This window comes from Enoplosus armatus, chromosome 2 (assembly GCF_043641665.1).
Source record: "Enoplosus armatus isolate fEnoArm2 chromosome 2, fEnoArm2.hap1, whole genome shotgun sequence".
Classification (NCBI taxonomy): Eukaryota; Metazoa; Chordata; class Actinopteri; order Centrarchiformes; family Enoplosidae; genus Enoplosus; species Enoplosus armatus.
Window position 1 is genome coordinate 3390720 of NC_092181.1, and position 19889 is coordinate 3410608.

The window sequence follows — 19889 nt, forward strand, 5'->3', positions numbered from 1 at the left end:
TCTAGTTCTACAAACTGATGAAACCTCATCTAAATTTTCTGGATAAACTTATATGGTTGCAAAGGTAGAAAATATTTTTCTTACTGTGGTTTCCAAACAGCTGGAGATACAGCACAACAGCCAAATGATCAATGTAACACCAGCAAGACAGAAACAGTATAGGGTCCATTATCACTTGAAAGCCTCCCATACAAAGGGGGGTTTACAGTGTGAGCTCCTCATCTGCACCTCTCCTGTATGAGCATTTATTTCCAGACAAGCTCCTGCATATGTGGTGACAGCTAGCTCGCATTGCCACATCAGTCACTGAGCTGCTTAGTTTCTCAATGACCTCCTTGGGACACTGTCAACAGAAGGCCCTCATAAGTAGAATAGAGGCAAAAATATGGGTGTTAAATATTTTTCCTGTTTTATCTGTTTTATTTGGAAAAAGGGAGGAACCAGTGGAAATGAAAGACAAGCTATTGCAAAAATACTGTATGTATAGACCATATGTGTAATGCTCAATAATGTCTCAAAATAATTCCAATGACTAGAAAAAATCTGCATAAACAATATGTTACCTTCCATAAAAAGACAGATCGCTGCACACACACACATCCAATTTGCCTTTTAAGTGGACAGTCGTGTCATCAAACAAACACGAGCTGAGCAGACAGCAGGGAGTGGTCACCCTTCCAGGACCTCTTGTACAGTCAGCCCGGCTCCTGCCCGCTCGCCTCGGGACAGCGGAGTGACGGATGGAGGGACGGAGGAGCTGTGGGTCGGGGGAGGAGGTGAGCATGAATCAGCGATGGGCTGAGAGATGTCAAGATGGAAGGCAAAAATTAGGGGACGGAGAGACAGAAAGCAAGAGGAACAGACAGAAAGAGGGGAAGGTGGTGCGTGAGAGGAAGGCAGAGAAGAAAAGGAGTGAGGGGTGATTGTTCCCGTGTTTTGGAAGATTGGATGATTTTGGATGCTGACCTTTGAACCCATCGGGCCGCAGGTGAGGAGGAAGCAAGCCAAGAGACCTTGGGTAAACATATGGACTCGATTCATCCCCTCCATCTGAGCACTGTAGGTGTTCATGTTCTTAATCCTCGGTGAAGAAACAGCTTTTTTTTAACTCGGGGTTGTGCGTAAATCAGCACGGCAGCTTAAGCAGTTAGGTCACCTGCTTTTTACCGGGGCAAATGCATTTTTTTCCCCTCTCTTTCTCAAACATACTGTATCATCTCCTAAACCTGTGAAAAATGTAACCTGATGTTACTGAATTCAACAGCGGTATTGATTTAGGTGAAGCAGTGAATCACATAGAGTGAATATTTATGTATATTTAGCATTAGATTGCTGGAATACTAAATAATGTCTTTCATAGCCTTTGCTGGATGGGTGTGCGATGACTGACACACACTTAAAACCCAGCGCGGTCTTTTTTCACATTCAGGCTGCGGAGAGATAATGCTGGTTTCTAATCCCATGGAATAACCTCCGGCTATACAAGCATACCTGATATTTCTGATACCACTCCGTCTGCGAGATTGCGTCAAAACTGCACTCCATCCCCGAAGCCATATCACATGCTCTTGTATCTCTTCATTCCAGTTTCAATCAAATTTTTGGTGGAACGTTTGACTTGATGTGGGCGAGGAGTAGCCTTGGGCAGCCGAAGGGTATGAGGCCAGTGTGTGGCTATCAGGCCTCCCGTGCATGAAAGGACATCTATTATCTGAGCGTGTTGAATTCTCATACACAAGGACAAAAGGGTACGAGTTAGGACTCATTCAAGTGGACTGCTCGATGCTCAACCAATCCTCACCAAGTATGATCACATTTTTATTGTGTCGTAGGGAGTGGCAGTTATTTCTTTCCACATTCAAGATCAAAGGTGCTGTGCTGGTGTGATGCAGTCGTGAGAAGGAGTGATCAAAGTCAGCTGATGACGAGACAAAAAACAGCAGCGTGTTGGGTGTCTTGACCGGTAAAATGATGAAATATGATCCAGGACGTCCACTTTGAGTTAATACTTGCGTGAGTTTGGTCAGACACCAAAACACGACAGAGCATCTCATGTTACCAGGAGACAGTGACAATCATTTTACCCTCTGTCCCAACAGTCGCAATGTAAACAGCAGAATTATGCCATTCATAAGTAGGTATTTTAATACAAATATCCACTTTATGTTCCTGGATGATGTGCAGTACAATTTGAGCCAGGTTTAACTGGATATTTTTTCTTTTTGACCATCTCAAGTCCACTGTTGTATGTTTGTCAAGCAGTGAAACTGCAGTGTTGTTAGCTGCCATAATGCTGCCATTTGAATGAGTATGTGAGGGCGAGGTATCATTTCAAGAGAGCAAATTGTTTGGATTGATAAAAATCAGAAATCAGACTCAGAATCAGAAATACTTTATTGATCCCTGGGGGGAAATTGTACAGTACTGGTGCTCCCATTCAAGAGTAGAAAGTAGCAAAAATATAGAACTAGAAGTATGTCCAAAATATAAAAATAAGAAATAGAAAATAAAAAATATACACATTTACAATATTTAAGTGAAAAATAAGTAAAGAAATATATACAATAACAATGTATATGTATGTGTGTTTATAAATATATATATATATATACGTATTGCACTGAAAATTTAAAGAATAAATAATAATGAGGTAGTATGTGTAGAAGCAGGTCCAGATTTCCAGTCTGTTTCTTCTGAGTGTCAGTGACACTCATAGGGAGGAGTTGAACAGTTTGATGGCCACAGGCAGGAATGATTTCCTGTGGCGCTCCGTTGTGCATTTAGGAGGAATGAGTCTCCCACTGAAGGTGCTCTTGTGTCCGACCAGTACGTCATGGAGAGGATGTGAAACATTGTCCAAGATGACCCGCAGCTTGGACAGCATCCTCCTCTCTGACACCACCGTCAGAGAGCCAGTGATGTCACAACATCACTGGTCTTGCGGATCAGTTTGTTTAGTCTGTCGGAGTCCGCCACCCTCAGCCTGCTGCCCCAGCATGCAACAGCATAGAGGATAGCACTGGCCACCACAGACTCATAGAACATCCTCAGCATAGTCCGGCAGATGTTGAAGGACCTCAGCCGTCTCAGAAAATAGAGACGGCTCTGGCCCTTCTTGTAGAGGGCATTAGTGTTCTTTACCCAGTCCAGTTTATTGTCAATGTGGACTCCCAGGTCCTTGTAATCCTCTACAATGTCCACACTGGCCCCCTGGATGGAAACAGGGGTCATCGGCGCCTTGGTCCTCCTCAGATCAACAGTCAGCTCCTTTGTCTTTGTCACGTTGAGCTGCAGGTGGTTCTGCTCGCACCATGTGACAAAGTAGTCCACAGCAGCCCTGTACTCCTCTTCATCACCCTCACTGATACATCCAACTACTGCTGAGTCATCAGAAACCTTCTGAAGATGGCAGGTCTCAGTGCAGTAGCTGAAGTCCGTGGTGTAGACGGTGAAGAGGAAGGGAGAGAGGACAGTCCCCTGCGGGGCCCCGGTGTTGCTGACCACTCTGTCTGACACACAGTGTTGTAAGCGCACATACTGTGGTCTGCCAGTCAGGTAGTTGACAATCCAGGACACGAGGGGGGCATCCACCTGCATCTCCGTCAGCTTCTCATCCAGTAGAGCCGGACGGATGGCTCATGACTCTCGCAGCGCTCGCCGGCTTATCCAGGTGGGCGTAGACGGGGTTGAGCAGGTAGATGATGGCATCCTCAACTCCAATTCGGGGCTGGTAGGTGAACTGAAGGGGGTCCAAGTGTGGCTTGACCAAGGGTCCAAGTCTCTCCAGGGTCTTCATGATGTGGGAGGTCAGTGCCACGTGTCTGTAGTCCTTGGAGCCACTGGGACGCGACGTCTTTGGCACAGGAACGTGGGCAGGACGTCTTCCACAGCACGGGGACCCTCTGAAGACTCAGGCTCATGCTGAAGACATGGTGAAGTGCTCCACATAGCTGGGGGGGGGGGCATCACTTAGCGATCATGAGTCTATGAGAATATGTAACACCTCCCTCACCTGTGCTGTTCGATTAGGAGGCAAACCCACACACCTCTGTGGTTACGTTCTCGCCAAAGGGCAAGGCCAGTCAAAAATATTTAAACCCTTTTCAGGAAGAGAGAAGAGAAGGGTTTTGATTTATATAAAACAATATTTCTTTTTTATTGCTATATTTGACATGTGCTAAGAGGTAACAGGACAATTAATACAGGAACAAAGGAGAAAAAAATTAGTTTTTATCACTGGGTCCTTCGAAACACATAGTGTACAGTGTTTGTATGTGAAACAAATCATCACCAGATAGCTTTTATTCATGAGGTCATTTCACAGTGGCAGAAATAAAGGGCTCTGAATTAGTGAGTCAGTAATAGAGCAAGTAATTAATTTAGTATAACACTCACTTACCTACCCCAGTGATGTCTGCCTCTAGCTTTTGCTGCCACTCCAATATAATCTGGATCATTAAAATAATCTAAAACTTACATTTGAAAAACTCTACAGCAACATGTCTTTCCATAAACAATGTCCCAGAGCAGTTGTGTTGACAGCGAGGTCTGTTGATTTCCCTTAGTAACTGGGACATTGTTTAAGAAAAGAGAAGTTGAGTTTTTCATACATAATTTCAGTGCCTTCACCGGAACAAACAAAATGTACCTCCTTTGTATTGGCTGGAGGCACACGTTTCTGGCTGACCACTCGGAATAAGTGAGAAAATATGACTTTATATGAACTGAACCTTTAAGTTTTTTTCCATAACAGTCCTTTTTTTGTACAGACAGGGAATTTAACAGTGTTAAATAACCTCATTCCCCTCAACTCAGTCTTTTTCTATCTGCTTTGTAACTACAGTGTGAAGCATGTTGACCAGTGAACACACTCCAGTCATATATATCATTAAGACATATGTGAAGTATGTCGGTGGACTGTAACCTTTGCACACACGTTGACATGATCCTCAGAGTACAGTACAGAAGTGTGTGTTAGTGCAGTATGTATGTACAGTATGTGCATTTATCTTTAGGTGTGTGTGTGAGCTCAGGTCCATATCTGTATGTGACCCTTTTCACCTAAACTGTCTGCGTTGCCCAATCTGTGTACGTGCAGGGCATGTGTAAAAGAACACATCTCAGGTTGAGAACAGTATTTACTTGAATGTATGTCCCAGCACCCTGCGGCATGTATATGCGAGGACCAGAGGGACTATTTCTGTCACGTAATATGAAGATGGCTTCTTGTCAACTGGGCCCTGGTCATAGGAGGGCATGTGGGGAGAGGGGGATAGTGTATACAGTGTATGTGTGTGTGTGTGTGTGTGTGTGTGTGTATGATAAGACTTATCTCTGTGTGTTTGGTTGCTCTCGATGAACTGTACATTATCAATTTGCTGTGAAGTCAGGTCATGTGCAAGGGTTCATTACGTTTTCCTGTGAATGAAAACTCACGGTGTTGATTACTCTGTTCAGGCCTCGCTTTGAAAAACTGATGACGGTAATGAGGCTGCATGTAGGAGGGCGGCAGAACCTGAGACTCAATTTTTGTGCTGAAGAGATAATGAAACAACAGCTTGAGGTTGACTGTGTAGAGCTGAGAGGTCAATTCAGCTATGAGGAAGGCAAATATTTTCCAGCACAAACTGTTTACACTTCAGTTTAGAGGGGCCAGGGCCATTGTTTTGCTGGCAGGCCAAGGGAGCGTACTGCAGACAGGCTTGACAAGTTTTTTTGTTTTTTTTCATTAAAATCTTTTGTCCATAAATTTTCTTTACCCAGACTGATTCATGCTTAAAAATGTTTTATAAGGCTTTTTATGACACGGTACAGTGTACTCCACTTTAGGATGTGTTAAGCTACTACCCAGCACCTGTCTTCACTCTAGGATTTGAGCTTTAAAGGTCATTGTTTATTTCCGTGCACAGATGATGATATTCAGCTTTAGGTGGTCCCAGAAGGACTCCTGTCTGCCGTGAACCCATTCCAGGATGCGTTCAGGGGATCTTTCTTTTCATATATCAACACAACCGGCAGAACAATCATCCTCAATCACCCTTTTTCTGTCTGTCACTCGGAACCCAACATCACATTGGCAGTGCTCCCAAAAGCTAACGTGGCATCACATTCTTGACTAAACGTGCATAAAAACAAATTAGCCTGGCCCATACAATTTGCAAAGAGATGTGTGCAGCCAGCCAGCAAATAGATGTCATTCCAAACCAAGGTCATCATGGTATTGAGGCTGGAAATTTAGGATTGATGTTTGCACATGCCGAGCTCCTCCACTTTTCACTCTCAGTCTGACGGGTTTGATGCAGGCTTATTGGACAAGACCCGCTGGGAGCGAGACAGCACAGAGAACAGAGACTATCCTCCACAACCTTGTGATTGAGGGCTGAATTAAACCCTAACTTATCATCATTTTCATGCTTGTAAAAAGCGGTAAGTAGTTGCGTCAATACATTTGAAAGAGAAAACTTTTTTTTTTTTGGCGCCACAACCGTTTATTAAAGTTTGAATCCATGATTTAACATTGTAAGAAAGTGCGTGGGTGAAGGACGTAGTTAGTTTATACAGATTTAACAGAAGTGAAATTCACAGCTTCTGATTTGGTCTGAACTGGTATTTTGAGGCGTCCTGACATTCTGACATGCCTCACAGTATATCACCTTTTAGTTTAGTTGTTTTTTTTCCTCCTGACCTTATCAGAAAAGTATTTATTGCAGCCCTTCCAGTTGACCCAAACTGGGCTTGCAAACGACAAGGCGACAAAATATGGAAATGATCATAAAGCATAAAAAAGGAAATATTCATGTTTTAGGGTTATAAGGGTTGAGCATACAAATACAAATAACAAATACAAATGACAAATATATATTCATTTTGTTTGCCATAAACTCATTCACAAAGACATCTACATTATGTAACCCTACATAGAAAATGGAATGTTGGACAAAATGCAATATTCAAACTGTAATGACTTGTTTAAATTAAAAATATCCAGTCTATTAGTGCAACAGACCATTGGAAGTGGTTTGCTGTGTGGTCCAAAGTCACTATCAGCTTGACCTATTGCATGCCCTATTGACCCATCATAAATAAAAATGGAGGACACCAGCGAGTAAAGCCTCGCTGATTGGATGATCATGACAACGAAGGTTCAGAGAAGCAGTGTGTGGAAGAAAATGCAATTTACCAACAAAGATGAGGCTGCCCACTTTGCTACAAAGACAAACTCTCTCTCTGACCGTCAGTGGCCACTCATGCTTATGTGACAGTCATAGCTCACTGTGTCTCAGACTCCCGCATTACGCTAGGCCTATACATGGGCATGGGTTGTGTTCAAATTCATTTGAATAAATAACGTGATGGATTGAATTTGTGTGAACTTTTTGAAGAAGCGACAGTCCTGCTACATAGTGACGTTACTTATGTAACTTATGTCTAACACTAGATAACAGGAATTAAAATAGACTAGGGATTTGGGAGTGATAGTGCTGCAAACTTCTGAAACATGTCATCAGTCAAGGGGCACTTTGAGGCGCGTACACATAAACGACGAATTGACATACATCACAAAATACAAGTATGACAATGTTAGAAAGACTTGAAATTCATAAGGATTAATGACAGAGGCCAATCCGTAGCTGGCCAACAATATCCAACACCACAAAGGCACATTATGTCCAAAAGTGTTAATGTGCAGGTGCATTTATCAATAAATACACAAAGTAAACTATTCTAATAAAATTACAAAAAAGTATGGAGATGATAAAACAATGTACAGCATGTGTTTGAGTGGTTTAAGAGGATCTGAAGGACCCCAAACACAAAATTAAGATTAATAATCCAATGGCAAACATGACAGTCCTTGCACACACATGTATGAATGTTTATATATATATGTATTCTTTTCACTTCATCTGAGTCATTGGGATGCATGGTAAATATACAGTATGTTATAGCAGCAGAGGCTTTTTACCCTCCATGGTATGCAGAGTGGGGCCGTGTTGAACAGAGCGGGGCCGGTCTAATAAGTCCCCAGGCTATGGCAGCAAGGCCTGTGGTAGGTGGATGATGGATCTCAGTGCCAGGGTACATAATGGTGGGACAGGGGAGCATGGGGGTGAAGGACAACACTCTGCCCTCTCTCCTTAATCAGATGCAGATCAAGCTAAAAGCAGCGGAGCAGAAAATCCCTCCTCTAACGGCGAGACCCTGGACCCCTGCACAATCCCCTCTCCCTTTGCCTCTCTCCTTCCCTCCTTTGGCCCCTCCTCCTTTCTTCATCCCTCTCTCTTTTCTTCTGATTGGCTTAGCAACAGAGCTTAGGGAGCGCGCCAGAGGAGGAGATGGATGCTCGGAGGCCTTTACCACAAAGATCATATAGGATAAGTGCAAAAGCCCGTTGTGGCTTGTTGATAAAGTATTGATTTCTCAGCAAGCTGCTGTTTACGAATCACCTTGGAGGGACTGACCCCCGAGACCTTAGGGTGTGAGGTAGGAGCGTGTGAGGGAGGGGGGCAAGGAGGGAGGGGGGGCACATGGGGATGATGTGAAAAATGAAAAAGGGGAACAGAGAGAGAGAGAGAGATGACAGATAGAGGAACAGAGGAGGGAGATAGGAATTGATTGGGGACAAACCTGGCCGTTAATTGAAGGGACGGATCAATGATGGTGGAATGTTGAATTTGGGGGAAACGAGGCAGGAGGCCCTGCTTCTTGATATAGGTGGACAACATAAAACCAAGCACACATTCACGTGTGGGCTGACACACTCAAATGAACACCGTCCTCGCTTTGACGCCCCTTCTTATTGTCTCCAGAGATCAAGGCCTGAATATGAGGAATGTTAATGTCATCCTCGACCTAGACGCTCCTTCCTGTTCTCTGTTTAGGACATGGCGGTAAACAATGTGGGTAAAGCCATTTTGGAGCATCCAGGCTAGTTCCAGGGTGACTGACGCAGACAATGTAGCTACCCCTTGGGGTGGAAACAGGCCAGACAGGCACATAGCTCTCAGCTTTCAAGTCCAGTCTGAGAAGTTGAAGCCCCCATTCAGAGCTGTTTCTTTTCTTTTCCACCCCCATCTTTACCCAGTGTCAAGGTGAAGGCCTCCGATCATTTGTGTGTGTGTGTGTGTGTGTGTGAGGGGCCCCTCATTTTAGATAGCTGCATTTGCCCACATCTGATCTAAAGGCCACCATTTAGTGAAGATGTGACCTGTGTATTTTTCTCCTGTCTGGACTTTATGTAATTTGCACAGTCCTCATACCTGGAGAAAAAAAAACAGCTCATTAAAGGAAAACACTGCCAGGAGAAGGGATCCAACACCCTGATTTCCAGTGTCGGAGTCAAATGCTTTGTTCACCCATCCACCCACCACGACCTCATCGTTGCTGCACTGTACCTTCTTCTTCTTCTAAACGTGAAAATGGGTAATTTTGCTGCTGTTTTAACAAATGATCGATGTCATTATTTTTCTGGAGAGGCCATCATTTTAAGATGTAATTTATGATTATACTGCACAACAATGACATACACGCACAACAACAACAAGATTGAAAGAAAGAAAGAAGGAAACCGATCTGCTAGCTCCCACTATTCTTCCCTCGCTTGCACCTTGTTGTCAGGAAATCTAATTTGTACCCGCAGCTCACAGAGCCACCTGGCAACATATGCAGCATGCAAATGTGGCTCTGTTTTCGGCATCGCCAGTTGTAGAAGGAGAGAGAGAGAGGGAGGTAGAGAGAGATTGCCCTGGAGGATTAATGACATCATTCTGTATGCACCTCTGGACTCCCAGACCGCCAGGATATTACCCACCTCTGACATAGAGGGATAATGTTGGTTCTATGAAGGCACGACGTTCGGGGATCTATCTCTTCCTGCTGGCGTACAAAAAATAATGGGGCTGGTTCATCATCAGATTGCCGTGTCAGGTTTTGGGGGGAAAAAATGAATAAAAATGTGGCATATTGAGAATAGATGGGTCTGAGACTGTGGGCTAGTTAGAGCGTACCGCCTGGGTCGGAGACAGTCTCACTAATGGCGGCTCTCCTCCTTGCTAGCACAGCAACACAACTTGCTGCAGCAGGGCACAGTGTGTGGCTGCTCTACATGCACTCATTGTACGACATTATCCATCTTCTATGCTGATTATGTTTAATGCTTTTATTTGACTCAGTGGAACAATGTGTCTATGAAAGGAGGCGCAGAGGACAATGACTGCAAGCGGGCAAAGCCCTCTGCAGATGCACCACGTTGGCCCTCTCTCCAGGGGAGCAGCTATCACAAACAAAATTCATCACTGTGACATCGAAGCAGTCGTTGGTCTTCTAGCATTGTAGCTTCAATCTGTTGCCATCAAATATTACGTCTTCTCCTCTTGGATGCACATCTTGTATTAAGTCTGTCTTTCTCACAGTTTTTTGGGTTTTTTTACACTTAGTTACCACTTTCACACACTGAACCTCTCAACAATGCTGCGTTCAGTTATTCAGGTGAACTAGGCTCTCGTGGTTTACACCTAAGTCTCAAACATGGAATCAATCTGCACTCTCCCTGCAAATTTTTGTATTTTGTATTCAGAAACATGCAGATAAAAGCACAAACCTAATTAGTTGGACTGATTTTTCTTTTTAATGCAAAAAGTTGACAACTTTGAATGTCCCCTTTCACAGCAAACTGTTACAGGTGGGCACCTTCAGCTGCACTGCCACTCAATAATAGCCTATATGATGATCTTATTTGATGTGGACCTAAAAGTTGTTCCTGCAAGGTGATTTTCATGCATGACTGGAGTGTGAATTGCAATTCTGACTTGAAGGTAAAAAAAACAAATTCTAATGTGAGCAGAATTTCCCGTGCCTTTTCTGCAGTTTGTAATTGTTTCACATGACAAAATTGTGGCATTTTCTGTGGAAATACTGCTGCTTTTTGCCTGAGCAAGCAAACTGTCCGAGCATCTCACACTGAAAATCAACTCACTGCTCTCACATGACGCTGACATGGAAAACTGCCTGAACATTTATGGGTTGGATGTGGGAAAGGGGGTTTCTCTTTCTCTCTCTGTCTCTCTTTCACACACACACACACACACACACACACACACACATCAATCCTGTTTATCCTGTCCTCTGGACCCGGAGGCCCCTGGCTTCAAGGCCAGAGAAGACCAGCCTAGAGGCTATAGGCTGTCCTATCCTGTTTCAGGCCCCTCATAGCCAGCCACATCTGTTTAATACATACATCCAGTCATGAGGTCATGAGGTGGGAATGTGACAGGGAGCAAAGAGGGCTCTGGACTTGGGGATCATTAGCGCCTACGGCTATTGTGATGTTTGCTAAACACTGAACAAAATGGTGAAAAAATACAAAAAATAAAATGGTGTGTGTTACATTAGAGGAGATGCCAACAGCTCCGATCGTCCACAACTAAGAGGTTTGAGCTGAAACAAAGTTCAGATCGGTGACAAACAACCCGACCAGAATTTGGCAGGCAAATCACCCCCTTCTCTGTTCATCAGGGCATATGTCATTTCTCGTTGAGACGCAAAGGTGCGCTGAGGAAAGAGCAGAGAGCGTTTTTCACCCCTGGGCTCTGTCATTGAGACATAATGGGACCTGCCTGGCCAAAGGCCCTTTTTTGGTTTCCATCAAATGGAGAGGAGAATGGATCCCAGAGGAAGGTATCAGTGTCCGTGCGATGTTCTCTGGTCTGACCGAGGAATGCCAAGAACAACACAGCGGGTTTAGTGCTTAGGACCCGGAGAGGAAATTACAAGCTAAAGACACTAGATCTTAGGACATTTCCAGGTATTTAAGGCTATTAATCTGCTGAATTCCTTAATGACAATATTATGGTTAGTTGGCTACTGCTTTCACTCTGTCTGCCTGTCTGTCTGAGGACTGAGTGCACACGGATACACTCACAGACACAAATCAGAATACATAGACACAAGCATTCAAGGATGCACGCACTATGCTGTGCTACTCCCCTCCCATACACACACTTAGATACAAGCAGCAGCATTACATATACAGACACATGCTCTTTCACCACACATATACATACATATATCCACCACACAATACTTGAAAGTCTGCTCTAACTGTGGCACACTGCCACTCACTGGTCTGTGAGAGGTGCTGCTGTGGCTTTCCTTTCTCTTATTTCATACGGTGAAAACGGTGAAACAACAATAAAACAACAGATGCTGTCACATTTTTGCATTGACAGCAAAGTCTCCATTCATCACAAATCCTTTGAAGTACAAAACAAAAAACCCCCCTGCCAGACAGACTTTATATTGACTCTGTGTTAAAAGGTTTCCAGGTCTCGCTCTCCAAGGTCAGAGTCTTGTCTTGTCTGAGATACTTGCACATCTCTGTCTCTCTTTAATGAACTGATAACCTCGCGCTGCAGCAGTGACCATGTATGCGGAAGATGAGAAAGAACGAAAAGAGGACAGGAAGCGAGATAAAGGATTAAGGGATGGGAGACTGAGAGAAGGGCAGAAGATGGAGAGAGAGGGAGAAAGGGAGAGAGCAGCGCACTGTGTGACATGCAGACAGATGGTAGCCACGCTGCATAGCCGCCGAGGCACATGCGATAGCCGTGAACCATGGTAGAGCCTCCCACACCCACGCCTCTACTGTTGACACCTCTCAACATACTCAGGCAGGGGGAGGGAGGGACACACAGGCAGGACGCTGGTTCTTACACTGTGTACTGGATGACTGACGTTATGGACGATTTGTTGTGTACCATCTCTTATATGAAAGTGGAAAGAAAGAAAACCACATTGACATTTGTAAAAACGTAAAGTGGAAGTTGTCTTGATCAGGATATACTTTTTTTTTTAACTCCATTTCCCACAATTCACGGCTTAAACGTCACCAGCTGGACATAGTGTGGCCTCGGCTGTTGGGGGCCACCTTGGTGGCCTACAGGGGGTTTAAAGCATCGCTCATGTGCCACAACATCATCATCATCATCATCATCATCTTTATACTGTCTGCTGTCTAATAAAGGCATAAAACAAGGTAGAAAAAATAAAAGAAAGAAAGGGAAATGCCTCCGAATGTTTTTTGACGACAGCTAACTTTGTCACGGATGGTTCAAATTCTAATACCAGGTGCTGTAGTAGATATTCATTTATCTTAGAATATGGATAGAAGTATTGAAGTGGTAACCCTTCCCTTTGCCTTAAACTGGACAAAATATGGAAATGAGCAAAAAGTAAACAAGGAAATATTTCATGTTTTTCTAGAAATATTTCATGGTTTATGTGTTATATGGGCTATGCAGGTACAAGTATATATATTCCTTTTGTTTGCCAAAAAGTCGCTCACAGACAAAGAAATGTGCAATATGTTATCCTACTCATTTACTCATGACTGGGGTCAATTAGACCCCAGAGACGTCTACCCCCCTCTTAGAAATATTATGAACAAACTGTTATAAAATGTAAATCCAAATAGACCTTTTTGGTAGGGGTAGTGCTGCATAAAAACTACCATCAATCACAGATAGCATGTGAAAATCCATTTTATTTAAGGATCTTCTGTAGCAGACGCCTGAAACATTATCAGCTCAAAATCATGTTTGTGAGTCATGGAGTATCAAGGGGATCAAACATGTTAAATATGTTTTTTGAGCTGATAATAAGGGACCGGGATCTCCAGGAAACTGATAAAAGAGACTCTCAGTCAGAAGAAGACCTATGACATTAGCAGGTGTCATCTCTTTAAAGAAATAAAACCATATTTCTGTTTTTACAGTTATCTCCATGCCTCGGCCTCTTTTTGTGCCTTCTTCACACCGTCCACCCTTTTCTCTCTACCACTCCCTCACTCCCTCCCACACCCACTTACACCCGCTTCTCTCTCTCTCTCTCAGTCTGTTTGCCTCCTCTTCCCCCTTCACCGTACCCATGCAGGTTGGCCTGCACGGTCCGTTGTGTTGTTTAATATGCACAGCCCATTCTTGCTCCTTTATTATTGTCCCACTGGCGGCGGAGGCCCTTTTCTTTGGCCAGACAATGGGCGGCGTCGTGACAGAGAGCACGGTGGTCATGTCCCATTTGCCACCCCGCGCTATCTCTCTATCCTGCCCCCCTTCTCACCCGCTGTCCGCTTTTCAATAGCACCCTAATACTGTTACAGGAGAGAAAGACCTGGGAGCCTTCAATACGCCCCAAGCCTCCAGGGCCACAGCTATATACATACTATTAGCATAATTATAGCCTGAGAGAGAGAGAGAGAGGGGGAGAAAGACAGATACACAGAGAAATAGAGAGAGAGAGGCAGCAAAGGTGTTTTTAATGTGACAGTAGCCTCCCCCCTACCCTTGCACACATACATACACACTCGCAGAAAGACATTCTTGTAAAGGACATTTGAATAGATCTGGTATTGGATCTGTCCTGATCTCATCTATAGTTGGAATAGTTCACTCTGGGCTGGGACTCCTGGGTGGGCAATTCTCCTGCTGGTGCCACGGTTGCCTGACTTTGAACTTGAACTTGGACCCTGGGGGTCGAGCAGATTGAAATTGAATTGAGGAGGGCTCCCCCTGGGATACTGGGCTGGTAAATGCAGGCTGGAGCAGATGTGGTCCCGACGGCTTGTTTACATGTTAACATCTCTTCCCCTTCGCTCGTGTTATTCTGTCCTGCTCAGTTTTATTCATTCATGTTCACATGTACTGATGGGAAGTCCAAAGCGTTTCTTTTTCATGTGTTTAAAGAGTTTCATTCCAAAACATCGTTCAGTCTTACAAAATCATTACTAGCATGAAACTAAAGGACACTATGTTTTGGTGTTGATAGATGTTACAAACTGATTTTTGTGTGATTCTGAAATACCAACTATTGTTGTTTTGGTTGTGCTTGTTCCCCAAAATAAAGCAATGTTGCTTTAGAAAGAAACCATTTATTTTATCAGATCTCTGTTATCTCATGACAACAGCCCGAGTGAATGGATGTCACATGAAGCGTGTTTTCCATCCACCAGTTTTTATGTCTATTTTCAATTTGCGCATTGATAAAACGGAGAGAAACCCGCCAAGTAAAAAAAAAGTCAAAATATTGCAAAAAGTTTTTACGCTTGGCTGGGGTGGAAAAGATGATGTATTCATAAAAACAAAATGTGACAAAGTGCAATGGAAACAGACTTAGCGAATAAATCATGATGTACATGAAGCATGTGACTCACTCAAGCTTCCACTGAAGAGATGAAAAATAGCTGCAGACGAAAACACCAGATATGTGTGGAGCGATGAGGAGACTGTGACGTTCCTTGAATTAATACATGAAATAAACATAGATACCATATTTCCATCATGCAATGGTTTTAATGGCACCCAACTGAAGAATTAGTGCATCCAGCTATTTATCTCAATGCACCAAACACCTAATAACGCACGTTAATTTGCATTTTCTGTTGCAGATTTTCTGATTTTGTTAAAATTTGCTCTACATGTGGAAGGCAACCTGACTATTAACTAGATATACGATAAATATGCTTTTCAAAAGACACATTCAGTCATGAGGTATTCCAAGTTGTCCATCACAAACAACGGCACTGAATGTGGTGTCCTGGTGTCCTATTGCTTAAGATGCACACCATGTAATTGCAACATCCTCCGTTCGATTCTGGCCAGGGACGTCTGTTGCATGTCATCTCTGTCTCCCCACGTTTCCTGTCTGTCATTACAGTCTGCTATCCATAAAGGCCAGAATGCCCCTAAAAAATAATCTGAAAAACGGCACTGAAATCCCTCCATAGCTGCATTGCTTTTTTTTTCACCCTACACTCACACACAGATAGGCGGTCATACCCTAACACCCGTATTTTGCCTTTCATGCAGCATCTACTGTACACCACACAACAGCTCCACAGAGTAAAACGATGATCTGTTCTCCACCCACTACATAATTTTCACAGGAAAGAATACCATAGTAATAGAAAAAGCCAACTCCTCGCTACCACTGGCCCAGTCATCCTGTTTTAGGGGCGGCTTTAAAGCATGTCACAAGACCTCATGCATAGTAAACAGTGCGGCCTCCATGGCTGACTGGTGAGCAATTTGCCTCGTAGATTGCCTGGCCCCGGGGCCTTGGAGCTATGTTTATGTATGAGCCCTCCTGTTTCATATGTATCGGCCGCGGATCATTTTCTACTCCCCCCTCCCCGTTTTCTCCCTTGCAGAACTGATGGCATACACATACATACACAAGCACACCTAAAAACACACACTGGACAATGTGCACAGAAACACACACACACACACACACATGCACGCATGCATATGGACAGACACATAACGTAAACATTAAGAGTGATGACCTGCACAAAGGGCGACACTGTCCCAGCAGATTACACTATTGTCAATACAAATAGAAATTTACTATACATGTGTCGCAGCTGCTGCTGCTTACCGTGGCAGTTGTGCCTTGCAGGGTGAGTGGAGATGTATTAGGAACATGTCGTCTGTGATGGTGTTTTCACACCTCCTCATGTTGGCTGTTTTATACCACCTTCAACCATATTTTCTACCCTAAATAAACAACTTACATTCCATGCTGAAGCTGGAACCTCATGATTTGTGAGCTCCGTGTCATCCTCACCTTTTCATAACACAATCGCGAGGCCATCATCACATGTAAATAAAGATATTTTTAAACATGTGTCAAACATTATTTGAATTTCCTGATGTCGGTGGCATATGCTGCGAGACCGCATGCAGAGAGACAATTACAAAACTGAATACATGTAAGATGAGAATCCAAGTTCATTAACCCTTCATCACTCCCTCTGTTATCCCTCCATCCTCCATTTCCCACATTCTTATCCCTCTCTTTTTCTTCCCGCTGGCTCCCTCGTTCATCGTTTGAACCCCCCCCCCCCTCCCAATCTCTGTTTTAATGAAAGAGCGGACAGGTTTTAAAGATGCACAAAGCCCATCTTTGACTAGAAAAGAGATGCTCAGTGTAAGACCATCTTAAGAAATATTTACAGCATCAAAAGTCGGGCCGAAGATGTCCTCTATATGTCAGCTAAGGGCGAAGCATCTCCAAAGGGCCAAAAATGTAATGGGTTTCACAGGACACAATTTGTTTGATATGAAATGATCCTCGGCAGACACAAAGTGGCCCCCATTAGGGGCCAAGCAGATTAGCGCAGTCCTCTGAGGGTCCGTGGCTCAGTGTCAGTGGTGGAGGACCCTTCTTATCTTTCATTAAGCGCACACAGCAGGGCGGATTCACCAGCCCGGGAGGGGGGGGCTGAAAGAGAGGGAGGGAAACAGAGATTGGTGGTGTTTAAAAAATCATTTCCACATATCATAGCCCCATCTCTAATTCAGTGCTGGAAGTGGTGGAGCCGTGGGGAATGCACAGCGTCTTTCTCTCCAAATGCCAAAATTGACCAGCAGGCACAGAGGAAATGAGGCTGAACACAAATACATACACACATACACTGACACACTCATGTGCATGCACATACACTTGTGAATACAGACAGGTTGGATAAATGCACAAGCAGCAAAGGAAGGCATACACATATGGAAGCACCAACAACAAACACATTCACACATGCCAAGTCTTGAATACAGACAAAAGCAAACTGCAAAAATGAGACCTACTCAGACACTCACAGGGGAATACCACTCCTCACACACATACATCCACACACCACAGAGATGGCAGCATGCCATGCGGGTTCATGCCTAATCTGTGTTTGTTAATGGTTGGCGTGTGCTAATTACTGTCACCGTGCACCAGGGGCCTTCGCTGGCCAATCACCAACTAGACTAGCCTCTGACCGGCCAATCGCTAGCCAGTCTAGCCTCTGAACCGAGGGGGCTTCTGGGAGAGAGGGACTTTCAGCGGCGGTGAAATTGGCCTTGGAACACTCATCTAATGCTGGAACATGGTATGTGTGTGTAAGAGAAAAAAAAGGGAGAGAGACGGGGATGGAAAGAAAGACATGGTGAGTGTGTGTGTGTGAGAGTACTTCCGTGTGTGTGTGCACATGTGGCACTACGAGCATGTGAGCCCGTCCAGCTATATGTGTGTGAGCAGCAGACGACAGAGTGGAAAGGAAAACAAGGCCTGAATGTGGGCCAAGTCAACCACTCCACAGGCTCAAAGGCAGCAGTAATCCAGTGTTGACATGGTAATAGCCATGAGCTTAGTGTCAATTAGATAGAAACAATATGCTTACTCTTCTGGATTAAGTGGATAGTACCTTTTAAGTAGAGCAAGCCCAGCAATAGTAGCTTTAAACTGAAATGAAATGAGGCTGTGACTCTGAGACTTTCCACTCCAACGTATAACATCTGTTTCTCTCATGTTTTAAATTCTAACGCCATATCTTTCAGCTTGTTTGTACCAATTTGAAATTCACACTCTGGTAGTGACAACCATCAGCATAGGATTTTAATACCATTTTGTGCTGGCATCATGTTCTACCCTCAGAGGCTAGATGGCCTTATTACATTTCAGTCACTCAGAATGGGTTTCTGGGCCATGACAATCTCAAACCACGCAGGCCACCACCATTCAGCGTTGGTGAAAGAGAAGAGATACAAAGGGTGAAACCATCTTTGACATTCCTGGAATGGCCCTGAAGCCATAAGAGGGAGGTGGTGCATGTGTGTGTATATGTACAGTATGTGTGTGTGTGTGTGTTTGTATAAATGGCTGCTTTGCTCCTCTGATAATGCCATGGTACCAGCTGAGGCCAGAGGGTATGAGGGGGAGAGGATCATGTGATTGGTTGATGCGTTACGCCATCTTAAACGATAGTGAGAGTCCATTTACAGCAGTCGCCTACTGATGCTGCCCTGGAGGGGTACGAGGCACAAAGACACCTGCATGTAAACAAGGCATGTGTTTAAAGGTGCAGTACATGCAAGCATAGAGACAATGATACATACCAGACACAAGGTGGAGAAGCAGAGGAACAAGAAGGTCGGTGAGGTAGGAGTCTGGTTTTGCAGGGCTTTGTGAGTGAAGAGAGGGACCTTGAATTGAATCTGTTGTGGTCTCAGAGCTCAGTATGCACATACTGGCTGCTATCAGATTCATACCCCAAAGGATGATTCCCATTAACTTTGGTGATCCTCTGACTTTTCCTCTAGCGCCACCAGCAGGTCAAAGTTTTCACTGTCAAATATCTCAACATCTAATACATGGATTGGCACGGAAGTCAGATACACAGATTTTGAATGACTTTGGCCATCCCCTGACTTTCCTCATGAAGTTGACACTTTTGTGTTTTATTTGGTACAGACATCCCCAGTGTCCAGAGGATGAATCCTCATGTCTCTGGGGATCCCATGAATTTTCCTCCACAAGGTTCATCGTTGAACGTCGAGTGAATGTCTCAATAACTATCTAGTAACTGGGTTTGGTCCTAGGACCACTCTTATCTACAATTTATACAAACAGTACTGGTAAAAATATGCCCAATGCAAATGTTCATTTTTATGCTGATGATACTGATATTTACTGCTCTGCTCCTGCACAGTATCAGGCTCTTTGTCTGTCACAACTGGCTTTTGATAGTGTACAACACACCTTTCATGATTTGAAAATGATTTTGAATACTGACTCATAATGTTTACAAAACCAAAGAAAAAGTCACTGAACCTTCCACCTCTGATTACATCTCAGGGCAATGTGATTTTTCAGAAACACGTCTTGCTTTTCTTTTGATGCAAAAAGGAGACTTGTTGGTGCTACTTTTACGTCTGTAATTGACTGTGGCGATGTTATATACATGCATGCATTTTCTCAATGCCCTCATGCATTAGATACTACCATGGAGCACTGAGGTTCATTACAACTCTTAAGGCCCTCACTTACCATTGCTCCCTGTATGCTAGGGTTGG

General features: G+C 44.0%; 1 protein-coding gene across 1 annotated transcript in view; it reads right to left on the reverse strand.

Moving 5' to 3' along the window:
• Window positions 1–3610: 3610 nt before the first annotated feature.
• Window positions 3611–19889, reverse strand: part of ccdc85al (coiled-coil domain containing 85A, like) — a 98366-nt gene continuing 82087 nt past the window's right edge. Inside the window, exon 4 of the mRNA XM_070926565.1 lies at window positions 3611–3881. Within this exon, the coding sequence (XP_070782666.1) occupies window positions 3611–3881 (271 nt within the window). The remainder of the gene's footprint in view (window positions 3882–19889) is intronic.